Here is a 24528-nt window from a genome sequence, read left to right on the forward strand (position 1 = left end):
GGGGGGCAATCAGGAGCACTTGATGAGTACCCCAACATGAGCCACCTTCTCCTTTCTACAAGCAAGTTGCGCAATGTAGAGGAAGTGTCTACACCTACTGCCTTGTAGAACAGGCTGCAGCCAGAAGACCTGTGCTCAGGCCTGAGTTTCTTTCTCTGTACCCCATTTTCACTAGCTGTAAGTTGAGGGTGACAGCATTCAACCTTCTGTTAGTTGCTTTGAAATCAAGTGGAGAAAAGCAGCATACAGGAATTCATCCTCTTCATGGAGCTTCACAGGAACAGCATGGCCTTGGTACTGTCTGTCAAAAGTAATTTTCAGTCTTTTCATACTTAATTGTCCAGTTTTGTCTTCCACAAGTCTTTTGTTGTATCAAACCAAAACCATTGTGCAGTTTGGCTGTTCACACAAGAACGTCAGAGTGCGGTTTTAAAGATGATTGTGATACGGTTGACTGATTCACTCACTGCTGGGACAAGGAGCAGAGCAAGAACCGAGGAAGGCGCTCCTGTAACGGCACCGAAGTCCCCCAGTTCACGCAAGGAGGATCTTCCACGGGGGCAGAGCGGGAGCACTGTGACAGCTAGCAGAGCTCTATCGATCTAGCCCAGCTGGGAGTTGGCCCACATGATTTGCAGTCATTTGCCCGGTGCTATTTTGCTACTGCAGGCCTTCCGCAAGTATGTTCAGGCTGTGTCACCCTCAACATTTGCTACACCGACATGAGCTACAAGCAAGGTCCTCTGCTACCACCCGTCGCTGATGTTTCGGTACCAGTAAATCACGTGAGAGGGTTATTAACAAAAATTTCTGAATCGCCTTCTGCCCTGCTCAGTATTTACCATTCATAAGTCGGCACTGCCTGTCCCCTCATGAGGGAATAGCTTGAACGTGCCATGGGATTAAAACAAAATAGATTACAAACTCTGTATGACTTGGTTGCTAACATCTGCCATGGCTTCCCAAACACCTGAAAGAGCACAGGCACGGTGACAGCGCAGGCTGTCCCCTTGACCAAGCAGTTTAGCAAGATGCCCCTTCAAAGGTGTTTTCAGATTGTGGGGGTTTTTCACTCCCCAGGTTACAAACAGGTCTTCCTGTTCTGTTATTTCCCTGCCATGATTGCCTCAGAACTCAGGCAGCTTATTAACAAAGAATAACCCTAAAACATCTCCACAGCCCTTTGCCATTTCTGAGCAAGAATCTTGCCCCCCTCCCACCCCCGACATGGGTTGCTGTGGTTGAGGCCCTTACCGAAAGCGTTATTAAGAATAAATCACAGTATGTGGAAATACTGCTGTGAAATACACTGGTACTATTATACAAAGGCAAGAAACCAAACCACTGCTCCGGAGACAGCGAGAGCAGGAGCACATGGGTCATATTAGGCAGACGTTGGGTCTACCAAGCCTCCGCAGGTACTGAAGTGTTAGGAGGGTGCAGAGCTACAACAGGAAAGTGCGTTGTTCTAGGGGTTTTTTTGCTTAAAAGATGAGAGAGAGGGCCTAGGGGAGGGGAACGCACGAAAAAGAAAAGGATGAAACTTTTTTTTGGCTACTCCAGATGGGGTTTTCCTCTGTTTAAATGCTGAAGGACAGAAAGATTTTAAATTAAAATCTTAATAAATATAGCCCTGAGGCTACTAACATTATTACATCCAAGATGATTACAGCAACCAAGCCACAAAAGAAATATATATACTTATTTATTTATTTGAAGCATAATAAGCCTCAGTATTTAGCTAGGAGAAGGCTAGGCAGCTGACTTCCAAACTAGTGAATTTTCCATTCTGCTCTGCCAAAAGGATAAACCAATATGGCACATATTTTGCAGGGCTTGGTTTCATTTCTGTACAAGATAGCATTATTACTGCTTATACTTTATTTATATATATAAATAAATAAATTATAGTTGCTCTGATCATGTGTATGAGGGTTGGCAGCAAAGAACCCCAAGTTTGCAATATGCAAAAGGAGATACAGATAATTAGTGAGCCTCATTGTGAAAGAGCAATCTAGGTCCTCCACCTTGCTTGAGTGAGGCAAGTTCTCCTTGAAATATCTGCCTTTTTCAGTTGATCCTACTCTCAAGACAAGGTATTGCACTTTACTTGTTTGTGTGGGGTTTTATTTTAATTATGGGAATATTTTAATAAAGGATACAGGTAAAACACAGGGATACAAAGAAAAGGATACAAGCTGATAAAGATGATTAAATCATAGAGCGACTGCAGAGTGGGTCATGAAGTGTTATAATCCCCAACTCCCCTCTGCTTTCTGCCTCAATGTGTTAATGCATCACACTTTAGTACAGTGACACTTTCAGCCCTAGGTGGAAATTCACACATGATGAAGAGGTGGAGGAGGATTTCCAGATGGTCAGACCTCAGGGAGTGCGAAAAGGTGGGGGGGAGGAAGGGAAAAACTGCTGAAGGGAATCGGACTTTGGTCACATCAGTAATTTCCAGCTGAAAATGGAATATTAAAAAAAAAAACAACAAAACACAAAACCAGAAAAAAAACCCAAAACAACCACCAATGATCCCATACAGGAGCCAGGTGCGTTCAGTTTGGATGCTATGCGTGATAAATCCTTACCATTGCTGGTTGTGAGAGATCCCTTGGAAATATTGGTTTATTTGTGTGCAACAGTGAAAGGTGTGAGCTTCATTCCCTTGGCCAAATTTCAGCATGGGTACTAAAGCATCCCAACGCAGACTCAATTAGTTGTTTTATTCTCCACAGCTCGTCTTTAGCAAAGGTTATTACAGAGTGGTACTTGCTCTGAATCACGCACAAATTTTGCCTCCAGCAGAGGCTGTATTTGGCTGCTGCACATCCTTTGGGACCCTCCTCTGCAGGGCCACCTCTCCAAGAGCAGCGAAGGGCACTGAGAGAAAATGCAAGGCTTGCAGCCAGTTGGTCCCATTGCACCCCAAAACAGGCCCCACTTTCCCTTTAGGGGAGCATAAGGCAGCAGCTGCTATCACACAGCTGGACTTCTCCAAGGCGGCCTCATTTACTGTGGTCTTTTGGGGGGATTGGGAAGGTGGTCATGGTCCAGAGTTCAAGTCCTTCAGGGTGAGAGGTGCTAGGGCTGTATAAAGCATTAGCAATAGATGGTATTTTGTACAGCCACAGCTCTTTCCAGATGTCAGAGTTAGGGGAAATTTAAGATAATCCATTATTTAGGCATCACAGTACCCCTATACTGCAGACAGGGAAGAGATAGCCTCCTCATCATGACATAAAAAGCGAGCATCAGGTATGATGGCTCACACTGCATTTCTAAGGGATCTTGCTTCCTCTTCTTAGATGTTTCTTTTCTACCACAAAATGGACAGTAGAGATGCCAGTGGTGTAGAGTCACAATAGGAAGGAATATTTTGTTTAATACCACCAGCGTGACTGCATGCTATTTACCTGTGTTTCCTGGATGGCAGCAAAGTAAATTGACCACAGCATGATGAGCTACTTGGACAAATGTAATGAGAAATGAGGCTGTCACACAGTTTCCACTTTGGGGAAATGTTTGTTGTATGTCCACTCCCTGTCACTCCCAGTAAAAACCATGTTGTGCACGCAGGTCAGGAAAACGCTCAAGGAGACAGAAGACTCTGCTTTGCCTTACTCAACTTCTGCTAGTGCAACTTCAAATCTGTAAAATCTGTGGTTTTAACTGATGCTGAATTCCTCCTTCTGTTAATTGACTTTATATGTTAAAATCACTTATGTCATAGCAAAAAGCAAGCACACCTCAGACATCTGATGTGGTAGTGACATCTATGATGATATACTCAAGATGCTCAGGTGCCTGTCACTGCCTTTAGTGGCAAGCCAAAAGCCTCTGCACGTCGTAAAGCCTGCAGCATTCATCTCGGACTTCAGTCCCTCACAATGACTAGACAAACATCTCTGACTTTCTTCCCTAAGGACTCAGTGCAGCAGGTGTTTTCAGTCTGCCCACCTTCCAGATCAGGTGTCCAAAAATTCAGCAATAAATATAATTTTTTTTTCCTTCCCTTTTTCTAAAAGAGCTCAAGGTGGGTGGTGGGGATGGGTGTAGGTTATTTTTATTTGTACCTTAATTTAGTCAGTAGTCTAACGGTTCATGAGAGAAGAGCTGGGCTCAGTCCCCTTCCCTGCCTGACAGGAGTCCCAGGGAACGTAAGGGGCAGGGCAGGTCTCCCCAGAAGGAGCAGGCTATGGGGTGATGCTGGGACAGGAGCTCTCAGTCGGTGCATGTGGGAACATGATCCCACAGCTCTCTAGGTAGACAGGTTAGAAAGCCACGAGGCCAGGTCTCACTGCTTCCCACCTTGCTAGCCAAAACATCCGGAACTAGCCAATTCCCATGAGACCAGCTTTAAGAGGACAGCAGCAGTCCCCTCCCTGGCACGGAGCATACCCTGCTAAGTGCACTCTGCTGGGAGAGGAGACATACACGTTCCCTGCAGCAGAAAGGAATTGAGCCATGTGAAATTCCCCACGTTCGGCACTAGCCTTTTGAGCGCCGAATGTAGTGTATACAAAACACTGCCGCGCTGCCAACCACCCTGCCTTTCCCTTGCGAGAACGGACCCACGCTCTGTTCCTGGAAGAAAGCCAAGAGAGCCTAAATTGTGAAGCCCAAGGGATCCTCAGCCCCCAGGCAAGGTAGATTTAGGAGGCTGTGTTCCCCATCACTTGCTCAGGCAGCAAAGGAGGCTCTTGGCTTTGGTGGTTGCCATTTTGAGGTGGTGCATGGCGCAGTAAGCTTCGCTACGAAAGGCAAAAATCTGGAGCTTGTGGTGGCTGCTGAGAACAGGCGTTGCAACGCTCCATGGCGATGCCCCAGACCTTTTGTAAGTCTGCTTCCCCCAAACCAAAACATCGCTGCTCTTGCCACGCTAGCTGTCATGGTTTAACCCCAGCCAACAACTAAGCACCACGCAGCCGCTTGCTCACTCCCCCACAGTGGGATGGGGGAGAGAATCGGAAAAGTGAGAAGACTTGTGCTTTTCGTGTACCCCCAGCCTACTCGCTGGTGGGGTGGTGTGAGAAGCAGAAAAGGCCTTGCCTCTGTGTAAGCCCTGCTCAGCAATAACGAAAACATCCCCGTATTATCAACACTGTTTTCAGCACAATCCAAAACATAGCCCCATACTAGCTACTATGAAGAAAATTAACTCTATCCCAGCCAAAACCAGCACACTGGCAGTCCACAAAGCAATAGCACATGGAGCTCCCCCAGAGTCCAAACCACTGTGCAATAAAATGCTGTACAGATCCAGGTCTGCCCAAAGAGCGGGCATCGCCGGAGAGCAGAGCGAGCACGAGTTAAAGTTGCCAAGTGACTCTCCCCCCTCTCTAAGTGACAAGGCACAAACTCGCAGCATTGAGCCTGTAGCAAAATTGGTCCTGCTGTAACTTATCTTACCTGTCTAGGTAACAGGGCTGAATTTGTTTAACAGTAGCTGTTTAAGAACAGTAAAAGAATACAGGTGTAAGGCTGGATTTCGGCAAGGCAAACACTTAGCTGTATGTATTAAGATTTGAAAGCAAACAAGTGATTGATAGCAGTCAATGGGGACGGTTCTTACAGCAGAAGTGGAAGAGCTGAATGAATAGAAAAGTAAATGGATAGAAGCAGAGTATTTGCCCGTAACATGACTGCTGCTGTGAACCGTTACAGGCATGCGACAGGCAACGAGTAAACAGGTCCCCGCGCCCATGGCTGGGATGTTTTGTTATTTAGCAGAGACCACCCAGTGCACAACAGAGACGACCTCATCTTCTCGCTACGGACCTATATTCTGGTCCTATATACATGCAAAAGGCCTTCCTAGCAGGAAATGCCTAGCACCTTTAACTGGAAAGGCAAAATTAACAATCTCATTAAGACACCTTTCCTACCCTCACCCCTTGGGTTAGCTCCCAAAACAAGAGGAACCTCAAAAGAGCCCGTGACGACCGAAAGGGAGAATCTGCCGGCAGCAGAGGGAATCAGGGGATGCATGCATCACTTGCTGCAGCCTGCCTGGGGTGACGGGCTGTCAGCAGGAAAGGGTTACCAGGAGAGGTGGGGCTTCTTGGAAACGGGCCTGGGTGCTGCAGAGCTTTTCACCTTTCGCTTCCTTAGCTCTTCCGCAGCTAGGAACAGGCTACGAGCCCATTCCAATTTCTACGTTCAGGATAAGTCTTCATTGACTTGCTTAACTCAAAGTCCTGGTTTGTTTTTTAGGAAGAAAGAGAACAGAAAGTAAAGCATACACCCCTTTGTCATAGACTTGCATTTCAAATACTCAAATATATTTAATACCTTAGACTTTACTTGATTTTGGTCTCATGGGGAAGACTGTTCCCCTGGAACCTATATACCCATTTCCAAAAAAGAAGAACAAAAGATAAGTTTTAACTTGGTGTTGATGCAATATTCACCCCACCCAGAACAGTGTAACCAACTTTGAAAGCTCATGTAAAAAACATGAAGAGTAATTTTTACTTAGCCCTTGTTATGAACAATTCAGAGATAAGAAACAAGGCAAGACACGTCTCAGCTGCAAGTGTGAACATGATCTCAGCACTGCAACATTTTCCTTGCCTGGCTAGAGATGGGTTGGCAGCATGAGGTATATGAAGGTAGGCTACAGGTGACAAGAATGTAAAAAGCCTATTATTAAACTAGCTGTAAGCAGTCTTGAAACTTCATTAGGACCAGGGAATTCAGCCCTGGACATTGCACCTGCTTGATTATTCACTAGAAATTAACATTAAACAAATATTGTAAACTTGAAGCTAAGTTGGAGAGGATTCAGATGCAGCTCTTTCTGCCCTCTGACTGGGCAGCGGATGGAAAACAGGCTGTATCACAGACAAACTCCACGTGCTTTCCTCTTTCAGGAGAGAATTAGTCTTCATTTCAAGTTTTCACCAGGTGCAGAGGACAGGTCATTTGCTGTCTTCCAACTGCAACTACAGCAAAGGAGTGAACTGCAGAATTGCAGTGTGTTAAAGGTGCATTTGAGCACTGACCTATTTTTGTTCATCTGCCATGGGAGAGACATGTGGAAACATTGTGGTTTGATGGATTTGATTAAAAATATGCTAATGAATAAAGAAAATTAAGTGCATCCCTTGGGCTCCTGGCAAGCTGCCAAGACAGACACTGAGACCACCAACGGGGGTCCTTACGCTTCAGCGTTTGCAATCCTTCAGATTCCTACTGCAGAGGATGGTGACCCAGCGGAAATGGGTCTTGAAGTTGAGTGTGTTGTGTGTCCTGCCTCCAATCCTCTCCAAATGCCACAATATTTTAAAATTTATGCCCCAGGTGCTGGAATTAGCAAGCATTAGAACATCTTTGTTTTCATTGAAAAAAATACTTCTACCATCATTGTTGAAGAAAGAAAGCTTGCAAACATGAAGCAAGTGCACTCAAAAGGCTTGGAAACAAAAAGACTATGAAAGAGAACTCCAAGTTCATTTTCTAAAGCATCTCATTATTTCTAAACCAAATGTAGTTTTGGAGGCCTGACTTATGGTTTTCAAGCTCCTGAGGCAAAGCTGCAAATGCGGCCTTTATTCCCACGCAGCAGAAGCTCTGCCTGCCCTCCTCCCTCCATACTGCTCAGGGCAGGGGGAGAAGGCAAATCAAAACAACTCAAAACAGGCACGGTGTTACCCTCTGCTCCACAACTGTTTGCTGCACATCCATCATCAGTCAAATGGATTTATTCAAGGTACCACATAAGAAAACTCTAACCCGGCTGCAGGAATAGGTGAATCACTTGCTCTGCTGCTGCTCATCAGGTAGGAAGCAGCTTTCATCAGCAAAGTCTGAAGTGTCCAGCTCTCTTAGTGCTCATAATCCTTCCGTGGGTAGCTGTTCCTCCCACAGTCTCATTCACTCTCTACTGTCCTGCAGTCTTCAGAGCTGGAACAGGGCAGCTGACCACAGTTGGGGACGTGAGTGCCTGTCATCCAGTGGCACTGCTCAGCAGCTAATTGGAGTACAGTCACCAAGAAAGAAAGGAAAGAAGGGCTCATGTTTAGTCTGAACCCAAGTAGAACTAGGAGGATTTGAAACCCTAGGGGTAAAGATGAACACGCCCAAGGACAAAGAACCAAGCAGGCCTATGAAGAAGTGAAAATGGAGACCCTAGAGTGAAAGAGGTTCTTCCACACCCATCACCAGGGGCACTAACTAGAATAGCCTCATTTAAAACCAAGCACCTAGTCTAACCTGCAGGCATTTGTTCAGCAACCTAGTAGGTTTTGGTTTTCACAGCTCCACCTCCCAATCAGGAAACAAAGTTTTAACTTCGGATTTCTGAATCCTGTCATTCTGGGCAAGGATCCTTCTGTCAGGGAGGTCTGTGTCTGACCAGGACCATCTCTCTCAGGTTCTCACCAGCCTGTCTAAAACTGAAGAGCCAGACAACCTTTCAGGAGCAAAACTGCAGCCTATCCTGGGCAATGTTGTCATGATGGTTTTCATTTAGAAGCAAGAAAGAATTTGGCTGTTTTTTAGATAATTACTCCTTCCCCCAGTCCACAGTTGTTTTCCTTGTTTACACATATAGAAGTGTAATGCCATCGTTTTGTGGGGAGGGTAATCATGTTACAGAGCACTCTTACAGACCACAGGTTGAGAAACACTCATCCAAACAGCAAGTTCAGTTTGTTGTATGTGTTTTCCTTTTAAAACAAAAACAGAGCACTATTAAACAGCAGGGAGTAACTTTCCTTGTCTCTCAATGCTACATGTATGCACAAGTTTGTCCTTGAATTCTGGTATTTGGCCTATGAAGCCAACATGCATAAAGCCTCCGATACCCTGAACACTAGACTTTAAAAACAAACCCTATAAAACTCTGATTATATCAAAAACATAATTCTGCCTCAAAGCCAAATAACAAAGCTCATTGAAGGGAACTTACTGTAAACTCTGGAGATTAATCAACTTTATCAGGAAGGCAACTGCAGCGCATATGGTCCCAGGCTCACCTCAGCGTTTTACCTCCAACACCTTTGGAGTTTCAAGGCTTAAGGGGCCACGTGCTGGTATTTCCCTCACGTTCCCACAATAGACACTACGTAGCGTGTATGTTTAGTTTGGGGAGAGGACACTCTGAGGGGCAGGATAAAAAAATATTCTTAAATAGGATATTCCCCCCCCCAATTAAGGCTTTATATTGCAAAGAAAAAACAGCATCTTTAGTCACCCTTAGAAACAAAATGTTTTGTGAAGTACTGCACAGGCCCATGGAACAATAAGCATTCTTTCTGGCATGCAAATCAGTGCTCAGTGAGCAGGACAAACTTACACTTGCAAAGCAAACTGGTTTAATGCCATAGAAATCATAAAGCCACCATCCTCATGAGAAACTGGGTGTTCTGCTGCACACTAGAATGCTTAGGCAAGAATTAACATTAGCATTTGCATGCAAAAGGAAAATTTTAATTTAGAACAAGGTCTGTTGCATGAGAGAATCATACGGCAGAGCAACGAGAACAAGAATAATCTAGTCAGCGTGTATTTCTACGTGTAATTCGGGTAGCAGATTAATAACAGCTACTTGTATGCTCGTCTGAGCAAGCTGAGCAGCCCCTCTCCATGGTAGAGCTTCTAACCCTTAAAGCCACAAGATGGAGCCAACAGTTCTCAGGAAGAGGTGCCTGTGCCATCCCAGGGATCCGCAGAGCATCTGGCACACGGAACCACACTCGTGAAGTGTCCTGGCTGGGGCAGAACACAGGCAAGCACGAAGGCAGAAGCCAAGCTATGCATGAGCAATCATTCTCCAGTTTCATCCTGCTGTAACCTAAGGGAGGCCTGCTCCTCATGAGCATCCACAGAGTATCTGAGGAAAGAGGTGCCATTCTGGGCTTTGGGTACAGCTATGTAGTACAGCTGTGCTCAGAACCCTCTCCTTGCCTCCCACACAATACTCTTCACACTACCCTTTCTCTGCTGCACAGTATTTTTTAAAAAATTACTTCACTGGAAAGGAGAGCTACATAAATCACCATGGCAGTCTGAAACACAGGGCAAACACCAGGCATGCACCATGTAAACAAGATTATGTAAATTGCTGTAATCCTTGGCCAGAAGTCATCAGCAAGGGGATGTTCTACTTTCAGCTTGTATGGCAGTGGCAGCAGGAACTGCACCCGAAGTTTACTGTGCATCCCATTTCTATGCCACTCCAAGTTAAGTGGCGTTAACAGTGCAGTGAGCCTGTCCTGAACCATCTTGCCTCAGAGGCATCTCAAGCTTCTCTGCTGCAGTTTGTCCATCGCAAACCAAAACAGAGAATGGACTCTGGCACAGTCAGAAGACTAAGGATCAATATTTCCACATAGCAGTGCTTATTCTGTTAATTTGAGCTACAAGACTGACTGAAGATGAAAGCAACTCTATCATTTACACAGTTGACACAAGCTATCTTGATCCAATTAGGTTGTGGAAAATTAATCATGAATGAATCAAACCACTGTACCAGTTCAGCCCTGCAACTTATGCAGACCCTTTCAGGAAAACCGATGAAAACCAAGGTCCTCAGTAACTTCCTTCTCTCCTCCCTTCCCACAGCCTCCAATATAATCATGTAACGGATTTAATACAAAGGTTAGGTCCACACACTGAAAGTCAGTGGTTGCCTGGTTCAAGAATCTGGGGATTAGGTATGTTCTTAGAATGCTGTAAAAATCAGTAACAAACAAATATTATGCCTGTTTTTGCTTTTATTATCAATAGTAATACAAGTCAGTTGTATTAGCATGATAATGAAAAGTGACCAGTTTTATAGACATTAAAAATGCTTGTGCAAGTTAGAGATAAGGCTCTGAAGCTATGCAAGGAAAAAAAGAATTTACATGGTATACTGTACCATACATAGTTTAGAGGCAGTTTTATTAAATCTTGCAATCACAATCACTTCCTCTACACTAAACCTCTTTCTTGGTGTTAGAGATAACACCTTCCCCTCCCAAGCGGAACACCTGCCATTCCTATGAAGTGTAGAGATTATGGTGAAAATCATAGGGTTTTTGTTCCTCTTCCCTCCTTCTCCCAACTATAAAGTCAACAGGAGGTGAACATTGCAACATATGCTTATAGCAATTAAAGAAAGCTTCTGTCTATATAAGTTCTGAGTTGAATTGATAAACAGTATCCTCTTTTTCAGCAAGAATTGATAGACCTGTCAGTCCCAAGTACTAGGTTAACACTTTGAAAAGCTTTAAAAAAAAAATCTTGGTGAGTACTTAGTTAGATGCATTCCACACCCCTCCCCCCTCAGCCCTACTACATTCCAGATTGTAGCTTTCTGCCTTAGACTGAAAGTATTCTTAAGCATTATATCAGCCAGACAGGATTCCGCTGGAACTTCAGATGGCTATTAACATCTTAATGAAGTTTAATGCTCAGTAAACATATGCATACACCTTTCTCTTCATCAAGACAGATGTTTGCCTAAAAATCGCAGTAAAGGCATATTAATCTGTATAGAACACATATGGCACAAGTCATTGAAGACATACTTCATGCTGCATCTGTACTCTTATCTGGAGAGATGCTCCTCTTAAAAAAAGAGGAGTCAAATCTGCCTTTGCACTCCTGGAGTGTAACCTATTTTTTGAAGTGGAATTTCATATAACAACTTAGCCTCCGTTATAATGGGGGCTTGTCTCATACATGTTTCCTCAAACCAGAAGGAAGACTGGAGCAATTGAATATCTACAGCTAAACCACATAAGGAACATTGCATACTGCAGTAAACAGCTCTCTATGTTAAGCCATTACACAAGAATAATATTTGAATGCTTAAGTGCAAGTGCATAGCCAAGTCTTGCATGACCTCCAGCTTCAAATATCCAGTTACTTGCCTACAGTCATGCTCCAGAAAGATTTAAGAGCACATTATACTCATGAGGAGAAGTCTTGGCCTTTAATTACCCAACATGCAAAGGCTGCTAGAATGTATCAGCTTCAATACAGCCTTTAGTTGCCTCAGCTACAGGGCACGGCTAGCAGGCAGCTACACACACCCTCTCTTGCCAAAGTCCTCCTTGTTTGATGTACCTGGTCTGCAAGTACTCATTCACATTAGAAGCCAAAGTTCTCTTTACTCTGCTCACAGGAAACCCTCAAGTCCAAAGAAAGCACTTCTCTGTGCCATTTTTATTCACTCTAGTCAACCCACCTGATACTGATGTCCAGCAAAACATACCTGGAAGTCATTCAAGGACCCTCAAATTGTATTCCCCCTACTTAGAAGGGCATACCATGAGGTGGAGTCAGCAGGATTCCAGCCCAGGGGAGCAGTTTTACTGCCCTCCTGGCACAAGTCAGAATGCATGTTGCCCACTGTTATGAAGTAGCCAAGGTAGCTGTCTTGTTTATCATGTTTCTAGCTGTAACAGGAAAGTTAAAACTAGAAAGATGGGAGGTTTGAACTAGAGATAAGGAAGAAATTTTTCACAAAGAGGGTGGTGAAACACTGTCACAGGTTGCCCAGGGAGGTGGCAGATGCCCCATCCCTGGAAACATGCAAGGTCAGGTTGGACAGGGCTGTGAGCAACCTGATCTAGTTGAAGATGTCACTGCTCATTGCAGGAGGGTTGGACTAGATGACCTTGAAAGGTCCCTTCCAACTCAAACTATTCTATGATTCTAAGTTGGTCATAAGTAGAAAAGAGCAATACTGAAAAGCTCCTGTATTTAGTCTCCAGGCCTAGACTTTCTGGAAAAGGTGAGAAGCACTGAACACTGAAGAGATGCAGCATGAAGCCATGAAACAGCAAGCACCTTCTTCCAAGTAAGTCCATCTCAATGGTGGAGCTTTATCAGTTAAAAAAATAACCTGAGTGAGAACAGCACATAGACTTGTAAGAACACTAGTGCCAGACTCACTGTTCTGAGTAGAAATTCATGTGTCCTACCAAATACTGTCAGGTACTTTAAGACTAAAGAGATCAAAGGTCAAGACATGCAAGTCTCTTGAGCCAATACAGCTCAGCTGCTCACTGTGACCTTTGCTGAGTTCATTATTCATACAGCAAGGAAAGCTTATTCAGTTTTGTTAGACACATTTTACAATCCGCCTCAGAGGGGCTTGACCTAGATAAACCTTTAATGTGAACTCAACTGTTGTTTATCCTTTAGGTTAATTAAGGACTTAACCTTTAGGTCTCAACTAAAACCTAAAGCGAGTTGCCTGCCTCCAGAAGCACTGAGCGAGCGAGTTGCCTGCCTCCAGAAGCACTGAGCGAGCGAGTTGCCTGCCTCCAGAAGCACTGAGCGAGCGAGTTGCCTGCCTCCAGAAGCACTGAGCGAGCGAGTTGCCTGCCTCCAGAAGCACTGAGCGAGCGAGTTGCCTGCCTCCAGAAGCACTGAGCGAGCGAGTTGCCTGCCTCCAGAAGCACTGAGCGAGCGAGTTGCCTGCCTCCAGAAGCACTGAGCGAGCGAGTTGCCTGCCTCCAGAAGCACTGAGCGAGCGAGTTGCCTGCCTCCAGAAGCACTGAGCGAGCGAGTTGCCTGCCTCCAGAAGCACTGAGCGAGCGAGTTGCCTGCCTCCAGAAGCACTGAGCGAGCGAGTTGCCTGCCTCCAGAAGCACTGAGCGAGCGAGTTGCCTGCCTCCAGAAGCACTGAGCGAGCGAGTTGCCTGCCTCCAGAAGCACTGAGCGAGCGAGTTGCCTGCCTCCAGAAGCACTGAGCGAGCGAGTTGCCTGCCTCCAGAAGCACTGAGCGAGCGAGTTGCCTGCCTCCAGAAGCACTGAGCGAGCGAGTTGCCTGCCTCCAGAAGCACTGAGCGAGCGAGTTGCCTGCCTCCAGAAGCACTGAGCGAGCGAGTTGCCTGCCTCCAGAAGCACTGAGCGAGCGAGTTGCCTGCCTCCAGAAGCACTGAGCGAGCGAGTTGCCTGCCTCCAGAAGCACTGAGCGAGCGAGTTGCCTGCCTCCAGAAGCACTGAGCGAGCGAGTTGCCTGCCTCCAGAAGCACTGAGCGAGCGAGTTGCCTGCCTCCAGAAGCACTGAGCGAGCGAGTTGCCTGCCTCCAGAAGCACTGAGCGAGCGAGTTGCCTGCCTCCAGAAGCACTGAGCGAGCGAGTTGCCTGCCTCCAGAAGCACTGAGCGAGCGAGTTGCCTGCCTCCAGAAGCACTGAGCGAGCGAGTTGCCTGCCTCCAGAAGCACTGAGCGAGCGAGTTGCCTGCCTCCAGAAGCACTGAGCGAGCGAGTTGCCTGCCTCCAGAAGCACTGAGCGAGCGAGTTGCCTGCCTCCAGAAGCACTGAGCGAGCGAGTTGCCTGCCTCCAGAAGCACTGAGCGAGCGAGTTGCCTGCCTCCAGAAGCACTGAGCGAGCGAGTTGCCTGCCTCCAGAAGCACTGAGCGAGCGAGTTGCCTGCCTCCAGAAGCACTGAGCGAGCGAGTTGCCTGCCTCCAGAAGCACTGAGCGAGCGAGTTGCCTGCCTCCAGAAGCACTGAGCGAGCGAGTTGCCTGCCTCCAGAAGCACTGAGCGAGCGAGTTGCCTGCCTCCAGAAGCACTGAGCGAGCGAGTTGCCTGCCTCCAGAAGCACACATTCATTTGCTGTACGCACAATGTGCACTCAAAAATTTACTTTATCCATGGAAGTTCAAGAGGAAACTTTGTTAGCAAAGTGTTACAGCTCCAAGTGTCCCATTAAGTGCTCAGGCTTCAGACACAGGTGATACAGCTCAAATGACAAGTTCTGTAAGCCAGCAGGCTCCCAACCTCTGCTTCAAAACTTCATTGTCAAGTTGGCTTTGCAATACCAGTTACACTGTTCAAAGATAAGTATTTCCAGAATTGGAACTAATTCCAGAATAACCATTCTTTCTGCACATACAAGATAACATTAACAAAGAAGGAACTTAACTTGACAAGAATAAAGATTACAGCACCTTTTATTTAGTACAATTTCCCCGATCCAATGAGTTGCCTGACAAGTTGAACTAGTTATGGAAGACAATGAGTTTGCAGTAAGTCCCTGTGAAACCTCATACCAACAGAGGTTCTGGTATCTAACACATCTTTTTTCAAAGTTCAGAAGTGGAACTCTTCAGCACAAGAGCAACCTAGTACATGTTAAAAGGTGTTTTTCAACTTCAAATTACAACACTAAGCACTGAACAGTATTCACTACTTCCACCTCAGAGAGAAACAGTATTTGTTAATTTAGTGCTGCAGTGTGCTTTGTTGAACAACCACAAAGCATATTCCTTTCACCAAGTAACTGTATTTTAAGTATCCAGTTAACAAGCAAGATACATTCACTACTTCAAGTCTCTCTACTCCTTCAAAACAGAAGATAGGCATAGTTCACTGAGACCACCATCAGAACAGACTGTTACTTTCCACAACAGTGACAGAAGTATTTTTTGGCAACTGCACTTAAACTGCATCAGAAAGCTCAGTTCAGTCAGCTGACAAGAGGACCTGCTAAGTACTGACTTTTCTTCCACTTCTAGGCTGTTTTGTTGATCAGTATGCAACCACCACTGTATCACTGACAAAATTTAACATGCATCTCCATGTGCTAGGTTGCTGTGCATCAGAAACAGTACATATAAAGTTAACAGTGAGTAACAGACATGGAAACTGCTTATTTTCATTTGCTTTTTGACACCATACAACTCACTAGCCAGCTAATCATTGAGAGGTAGCATGTATGCCTCACCTATTACAAGTTATGATTGTGTGATGTGACCCATCCTTACTCAAAGTTTTCATCTTCAACAAGACAAGAGACATATGCAGATGTTACCACTTCTCCAACATGATCACAAGTGTTCCAATTATAAACAAAACTGATGAAATCAACACTTTGATTTTCACCATTCCAGTACCAGGGAGGGGAAGGATGATGGATGTAGAGTGAGTGTAATTGAGTCTAGCCACAATACATGGAAGAAACCCTGGAGAGCATTTCAAGGAGATGGTGACAATATTAATTCCTTTTGAACAAAGGCTTACAGTCATTTTCTCACCCCATACCATTAATTTAAGGATGAGAAGACAGATCGGGAGGAATGCATCTAGCCAGTATTTAAATATCAATTTTTGCATTGCCTAAATAAGTCTGAATTGAGTCCATAGGCTTGATTCATGAATGCTGTATTGACTAAACAGAATATGGAAGAAAGTTTGAGTTGACTCAAGTGTCAGTTGCTATTTCTTACATGGATTGTGGGGGAGGAAGCCAGCAGCTTTCAGTGCAAGAAATACCAGTGACAACTAAAAGAAGATGGAGACTCAAGCCCTTTACCAGATGTCATCTAGCTTTTCTGCAGTTTGCAACATCAAGGTGGGCAGCAACAGTGGGGAAAAAAAGTGTTTGAACCTGAACAGCTGTGCTTGTTAAGGCCAGTAGAGGTTCAAGTGAAACATATTCAGAGAAACATTAGAGTAGACTAGAAAGTTAATACAAAAGCACTTTGTATAACCAAGCAGAAGTTCTGAAACTGTTTCTAGTTTTGAAAGACACTGGGAAGACAGAGCCCATTTCAGTTTAAGTAGGCATAGATTTTGTTGGATACCAGAAATGGTTTCAAAGTTCTGTTTTCACATTTTGAAGGTGTGATATGCAAAGCAAAAGATAAGGGAGTCAATACAGACTTCCTTTCATGAATCCAACCCTCTATCCTTAGTGGTATCTTATCCATGCCACCTGGAGATAGATATTTACAGTTCCCAAGCATCACAGTAAGCAACATCTTTCCTTAAAGCTTTTCTTGTTCTTGCCACTTTTCTTGCCATTCTTGTCTCTGTTTTCTGACATTTTCTTTGCTCTGATTTCTCTCATTAAATCAAAGAACACCTAGAAGGAAAAAATAAAGAAAGATTAAACAAGATCTGCCACCAGAAAGCAGATTAAAAACTACTGTAACTCAGCACCAAATAAAGAAAATAAAGATGTAGCACCACACTGCACCTAATACAGCAGAAGTGAGTGTAGACATAGATCCCAGCAGCAAACTCAACATCAGAATTATGCAGCATGTCAAGCAGTGGCAAGAAGTAGGACAATCTTACCTGGCTACCAAATCATTCAACAGCCCTGTTTTAAGAGATTTTTATTGAATATCAGTATTGCACAAAACTAGCACTCAGAGTTTGAGAATATTTGTCTGTGCCTAGCAAACATTTCCAGGCAAATCACTCTTGTTAACTATATAAAGCATTTAGTGCAGTCCTTTCCATGTAGTTACAAGCACACTCTCTTCTGGATAGTATTCTGCCTGTTTTATAATTAAAAAATGTAGCATTCAAGTGACAGTGTCAGGCACAGAAAATTCTCGAACTATGTTATAAGAACTATCCAGAGAAAGTCATTACTCTCATGTTTTCTCCAAAATTCTAGCTGATTTCACTCCTGTATGTCTGATGTCTAGGTACATGGCACTTAAGATGCAACAGCTGTTTTACTGTAGAGAGTTATTGGGAAAAAAATATTTTTAGGGTCACAGAACAAGAGCTTAGTGTCACTCCATAGAGTTAGGCTTTTTTTTCTTTTTAGTGGGAAACTACACAGGTCTGATACTTGGAAACAAGACCACACTTCAGATCAGAAATAGAGTAGTTTATCATTCAAAACCTTCTTATTAAGGTTTCTTGTTTATTCTGCTGCAGTGTGAATACAAGATGATCAAAATGGTTGATAACTTGCTTTAACATACACAAACTAGTGCTTACATAGAGGATAATCAGTATATCACACAGATAGAGCAACTCTAGAACACCATGCTAGTAGTACACTCCAGACACACAGCTACATTGCTGTTAATCCCAACTGATCAGAGAGCTAGACTAAGTATAAAGCAGGCTAGGCATTTTCTAGTCACATGAGACAGCCCATATGCAAAAGCAAGTCTAGGTATTCATGTTTTACTACATCAAGTTTATACATCTAACAGTGACTTTCGAGTAACATTCCAGCAGTCAGAATGGCTCTTTACCATATTTAAATTATGCTATGTTCTTTATAACCAAAAGGTGTCAATTCAAGAGTTCCATATACGCTGTTTTATCCAAAAATGAGAGAAACAGAGTTCCTACTAGGTAACTTATGTACCAAGAGCATTTCCATTAGCAGACTAACATAGACTAGAAGAACAGAAAGCCCTCTATACAGGAACTTGGAGTACACCTAGCCGCAGGTGTTCTTTGTCCAAAAGAGAAAACTGCTTACAATTTGTAATATTTAAACAAATGCAAATTACCAAGCCACACCTTCAGAGTCCTTAGGGGGGCCAACAGTAATTTCAGACCATCTTCCGTGGATTGGTAAAGTAAAAAGGCACCCTCTTCAAGAAGCCCCCACTACACAGAATGAAGGGGAGAGCTGAAACTGATTTTTCCCTACTGGGCAAACACTTCATAGTTGTAACTCATCTCTTCCAGAGTAACCCACCATCACCGTTTATGCAAGAAGCCAGCAGCAGAAACATGCTGAGAATGACTGTCCTAGACCAGCATGGACAAGTCAAAACAGGACAGGGATGCAGCAATTGTTCTTCTCACAATTTAAAGTACTCTTGGCAGAAAGCAAGAATGAAATCTTTAACATTAGCCATACCATATTTAGCTTTGTAGGGAAGGAAGAACAATTTATGTCTGTAGCTTGCTATTTATTGCAGTTACATTAATAGGACACAGCCTATAAACAAAATAACATATTTCAGGGAATCTTAAAGACATTTACCCAATGTACTATTGGAAAGCTATTGGTTCAGGTACAAACAGTTAAAACAAAACAATAGCATCAACTTGTACCAAGTCTCTGGCTCCTCTAAGCTAGGTATTTGCTTGAGTGTACACATTCTAGTAAGTTTATTAATTTTTGATAATCTAGGCTTTCACGAGCCCAGCTGTGGATTTGCTTCTGTCCCAGCAAAAGTCAAGAATTAGTCACTCAGCTACTAAACAAGTAGTAATGATCTAATTGAACAGATGTCATTTGTCTTACCTTATCTACATTTGCTCTGGTTTTGGCAGAGGTTTCTACGTACTGCACACCCCATTCCTCTGCCTTACTTCTAGCCTCTTCTACAGGCACTTGTCTGCGCTCTTCCAAGTCAGATTTGTTTCCCACTACCAGTAAAGGGATTTTATCCTCTTCAGCCTTCACACGCAGGATCTGTTCCCTAATGCATCAGGTATTCAAAATAAAAATATCTGTTAGTAGTAGCAACAAACACCCCACCCTTATCAGGAGTGGATCAAGTGGTCTGCAAACTACCAGTGTTTACAAACAGTACTTAACAGTATGTTTCCCAACAGTTGAACACACACTTTAACATTATTTCACATTTAACATACTAATGCTACAGGCTTTACACTAATAAAAGCCTCACACTTCCAGGACGGCAGTTTTACCATTTAGTTAGTAAGTTTACTACCCAGGCTCTAATAAAGAAGCACTGCATGGCAGAAGAGCCACTCACAACAGGAGTTCACATCTGAATGAGGAAAATAGTATAGTGCCATGTTTGCCAAGTTTCACCTTGGCATTCAGTCACCATCTTCAATTTCTAGTCTACATCCCATCTTGATATAGGTCTGGGCAACATCAAGGCTTTGCCAAGGCAGTAGGTTGGGAACAGTGTAAGTAGCTGGCAGAGATCACTCTTAATGGCTACCTAAACTTTATGTAAAGGACAGAGTTACTAAATAGTGCTGACATAAAATGCTAGCAACCTTCCTTCTTGACAGACGCCAAGAAAATATTTGAATCACCAGCATTAACCTAGCTATCCTTTGTCATTATAAGAAGGACCTATCAGCATCCAGGAACGGAGACGAAGTGATGTTGCATGTCAGAGTCTGTGCTATTACTGGAGTAAAACAGGGGTTGAAACCAGACTGACACATGCTGCTGTCCATCTAGGACTCTAGAAGAACTGTACCAGTCTAGAGGTATTTTTAGATTGCTTCATTGGTTATGAACAAGAGCCAAAGTAGGCATAAGCATGGTGCTACACCCCCTCATCCCACTGACTTACCACACTACTTCAGATGCCTGCACTTTCCATCCACAAAATAACTAAATTTACGTAGAAGTACATGAGAATCTAAAACAGCGTTAACACTGAAGCAATCTCCTGTTGCATTCAACTGTACCATCACACATTTTCAGATTAGAGGCACTGAAAGCAAACACCGAATGCACAGCATCAGCAGGAGAGCTAGGGTTTAGAGACGAGCCTGTAGTTCATTCAGTATTCAAATTTTTCATAGTTTAAGAACTCTGGAAGTTAGAGGATCAATAATACCAATCTGTAGTTTAGCCTGTGATGCTGGTGACTCATACTACCCATTCACCCTCCTTCCTGGGGAAGGGTTTTCCAAGGAGCTGATTCTTACATGTCAGCCTAAACTAAATATTCCATTTAACTAATTTCACTATTTGCCTACTTCTGACCCACTGAAAAGGAGGAGATTCTCCGCCTCAATGCTTTTAGGTCCTTCTTGCTCATCTTTAGAGCTAGCATTGCTTTTTTGTTGTTTTGTTGTGCTGGAATCTTGAACCAACAGTTAAACTAGTTATAGAAGTCTGACAAAACCCACAAACTGCCAAGATAAACACTCCTACTCCTTTCATCCAAAGCCTTAAGCCTTAGGTTTAACCTTATATTTCACTTAGACACACAAGCCAAAACCCAAGCTGTGTACTTCCAAGTGTCTCATTTTCTTCCTGTTTTTTGAATGGTTTTGACTTTTTCCTCCATCTTACAATAGGAACACTGAGTACTCAGTTTTGCAGTCCTACAACAGTTCAAGTGTTTAGCTCCTTTAAGTTCTCCAGTTAGGACTGAGCAGAACAGCTCCGCTTCTGTGCCCTATGACTGTCAGCCTTCTGAAGTCTAGCAAAGTCACAGAAGTATTATGTGACATAATAACAATATTTTTATACCTCTTGAAAGATTATTCCGTCTCCTACTACTGTTGGAACAGTAAAATACACTCAGAACCTGGACCAAAATCCTAGAGTGCAAGGGGAGTTTGCCATACCTTTTAGAAAACCCTAGAAATAGATGTGTACCTTAGCACCAGCACTTGCATTACCAATTAGCCTTGTACCACCGAAGCAAAGTGAACATAAGACAGACTGATAAAGAGATTTTATTCTGGCAAAAATAAGGAACTTCTAACACTTTCCCTATGATTTGGCAAGTTTTACTCCAAGTTGTACAGCTATCCCAGGGAATCTCTGGATTACTTTCTACATTGAGGCAACAGCTATTATCAAATAAGAGTTAGAACACGTGCCCTGAAGAACCTGGCTACGTGGGGTTCTGAGACCAGAACAGTGGATTAAACCCTTTGTTTTTCTTTCACACTACACAAGCGGTTTTCTCTTCTCAGTCTGGTGCTGATTTTTACATAAAAACTGCTAATCCCAAGAACAAAAATGGAAGCATTTAGTACTACTGTGCATCTTTCTAGGAATACGTCTGCTTACAATAGTATTACTTGGCTGCCAACCCTTGTTTGGCACCAATCCATACCTGAGAGTTAAGGCTAATCCTTCCTTTCCTTAGAGCACCTGCTTTTAGCAGCAAGCATAGAGTGTCTGAAACCTGGCCAAAAGGCAGACTTAATTCCAGAAGTACTGCTCTAAGATAATTAAACTTCACATCCACAAAGGCTGAAAATTGGCTTGAATACATGTGTTTTAGGAGTCCAAAAATCTGTTACTTGCCTGAAGTTGCTGCTGGCATAAGGTACTCATAAGTTGAAGGCATGAAGACAATTAGAGCCAGAGGCTGGTTACCATGGTTTAAGTCAGCAGTTACTGAGAGAAAAATGGTTGGGTTGACACTTTTGACCAAATGGTGATGGGCAAAGGATAAAGAGCTGCAGCTTTTAAGAAGAGTTGTCAGAGCAACACAGGACCCAGGTATTTTCCCCTGCCTGGGAGAGAAACTACTTACCGAAACTCTGCTGTTGCTGTGAAGGATTCATGCTCTGTTATTGAGAAGACTAGAAGAAACCCTTCCCCACTGCGGAAATAGTTATCTCTGATAGCTGCATAATCCTCCTGTCCTGCTGTGTCCAGAATGTCTATCTGAACTTCTTCACCATCCAGAACTACTTTCTTTCTGTAGCTGTCAGCCTTGGTAGGTTCATAGTCTTCTACAAACTGAAGAAGGTAAGACAGGGATTAGTGTTTAGAATTACTGTCAAATGGTCTCAGTATTTATCCATATTCATTCTCTTTCACTTTAGTGACATTTAAATTCCTGAAAACATTCTCATAATTCAGTCAGCTATTAAGTTCCACCACTTTTTTTAGTTTTACCAGAAAAAGCAAATTATTTAAGCACTTAATACATCAAAAAGACAGTCTGCCTAGTCAAGAGAAACTGTCTTGCTACATGAAACACCATTCAGCAATTTCAGCACAATTTAAGGAACAAAGATACAGTTTAAGCTACCAGCTACCTGGTGGCATTATCTAGATCTCCCACTTCGAGAAAAAGCATTTAAGTGTACTTCAGGTACAGCTATGTGAGGCTTCAACAGGTATAGATGACAGCATCCAGCCACTGAACATGAAAACATGCACCATAATTATAGGCACATATTTTAGTCCATTCACTATTAATCAGACCCACCAAGTCACTGCCAGTTCAACTCGTAGTTCTGTGCTGACAGCACACATCCACCATAGGCTTCTTACCTTTCCACCTACTTTCTCTCAGCCTCAAGGTACAACAAAAGGTTGTGCCATGAGCCCGATTAAGCTGACTGGCCTTCACTAATGACTATGCCACCTGCTCAGATATACTCACATCACTACAGTATGTGTGGACAGCCTATAGATAACCAATTTCTGAATTACAGGATCACATATTCCTTCACATACTAGTCTGGATTGCCTGATCTAGCTTCCTGTATACCAGTACAGAAGAATTCACGGTATAGACACACCCGCTCCACCATCCAGCTCAGAATGAGCTAGAAGGCTTACTTCTGACTTCAACCTTAACTGGCCTAAAAGAAACTGCAACAAAATTAAAGTTCAATGACAACTGGTAACAGCCTCTGTACACTCGGACAAGTACATTCACATTCCCCACACTTTTTGAAGACTGTTCTTTTACTAACACACATCAATTTTGTCACCTTTAGCCAAAGATGCTCCTAGAGGGCACCCTTTCAAATTCCTACATTCTTCTGCCAGTCAGGTCCTCAGGTATTTTGCTACTTACATTTAGTTCCTGTCCCACTAAAAAATGAGTTTAGTAAGCTGTATCCATTGGTGCTTTAGTGGAGCTGAACCAAAGCTACTTACCTCATCATACATAAATTGAAGAGTGAGTGCAGATTTGCCCACTCCTCCACTGCCAACCATAATTACTTTATGGAGGGCCAAGGAACTCTGGTTCTTGCTCTTGCTGGCAGCCATTGTCCTGCTTGCCACAGATGAAGTGCCAGGCAACCAATCAGATCTGCAGACAGAAGAAACCCAGTCAACCACCATGACTTTGGTGACATCATGGTAGCATGCAGGTAAAGCATCTCACCAGTGCTAAAAGACCAGATTAAAACCCGGCCCATTTTTCAGGCTTGCTGGGCCACTTCAATGCACTGGCAAGCAAACCATGTCACTGATGTCTAAAATATGAGTGGGAATGGAGTATTAGAAGGTATTTGTGACAACAGTACCATTAAAAGTGCCAAAGGTTTCTCAAAGCAGCTACTAGCTGAACAAGCTGTTCTTACTTGTAAACCCACCCTACATCACTGCTATCTAGAGCAGTTTCCAAAGAAAAAAAATCCCACTTTCTCAAACAAAATAAAATTGATTTTTATTGTTCTTGTTATCAGACTTTACACCTAACATATTTCTTTAACATTGCTGCAGCTTAGTTTCAACCAGGAAGCAGAGCTATACCTTAGATCTGCTTATAGGTAGAAAGATGACTTTTGATCTCTCTACACAGGCTAAGAAAAAAGCAGAGATACATAGTAAATTCTGGCAGTAACAAGTTGCAAAAGCTTACAACAGAAAGTCTTATGACATGCCATTAGCATTTATTTTATAATCTTCCTGCCTTTTGATGCTGCAGATTAATTTGCTTTTGGGGAAAAAAATAAAATCCTTCTTTACTTCAAGAAATTCTCAGTTCCTATTCTTCTCGTAGTGTTGCAAAGCCATAAGAGTAAGCTTCAATAAACAAGTACTAGTTAACAAGCTTTTGTTTGTCATGCAAACTGAATAATTCATTGCTGGATACCTCTTAAAAATACTGTTTTTTTTAAAAAAAGAGTAGCTGGACACAGTAGCTGTGACAGGAACACAAGCATCAGCTGCCACACCCTGATTACCACAGAGCAGCAGCTCTAAGAACAGCACACTGGGGACAAAAGTAGAAGTGACCTATGCAGAAAGAGATGTGTCACCAGTCAGGATTCCCACACAGAAAAAGAGAGATGTGTCAGCACCCATTATTCCAGAAGCACAGAAGCAACAGGCCTACCAGGAGTCTCAAATTTGCCTGGACCTGATTACTTCA

The 24528-nt window shown here is 43.4% G+C and overlaps 1 protein-coding gene across 1 annotated transcript; it reads right to left on the bottom strand.

The window, feature by feature from the left end:
- Positions 1-16703: 16703 nt before the first annotated feature.
- On the bottom strand, positions 16704-23417 carry RALB (RAS like proto-oncogene B; the record flags this gene model as incomplete). Its single annotated transcript, XM_082001834.1, has 4 exons — positions 16704-16823; positions 18972-19149; positions 21940-22148; positions 23304-23417. The coding sequence occupies 4 exons, from the start codon at positions 23415-23417 to the stop codon at positions 16704-16706; spliced, it is 621 nt and encodes a 206-aa protein (XP_081857960.1).
- Positions 23418-24528: the final 1111 nt, after the last annotated feature.

Source organism: Phaethon aethereus (assembly GCF_964289735.1).
Source record: "Phaethon aethereus genome assembly, chromosome: 6".
NCBI lineage: Eukaryota > Metazoa > Chordata > Aves > Phaethontiformes > Phaethontidae > Phaethon > Phaethon aethereus.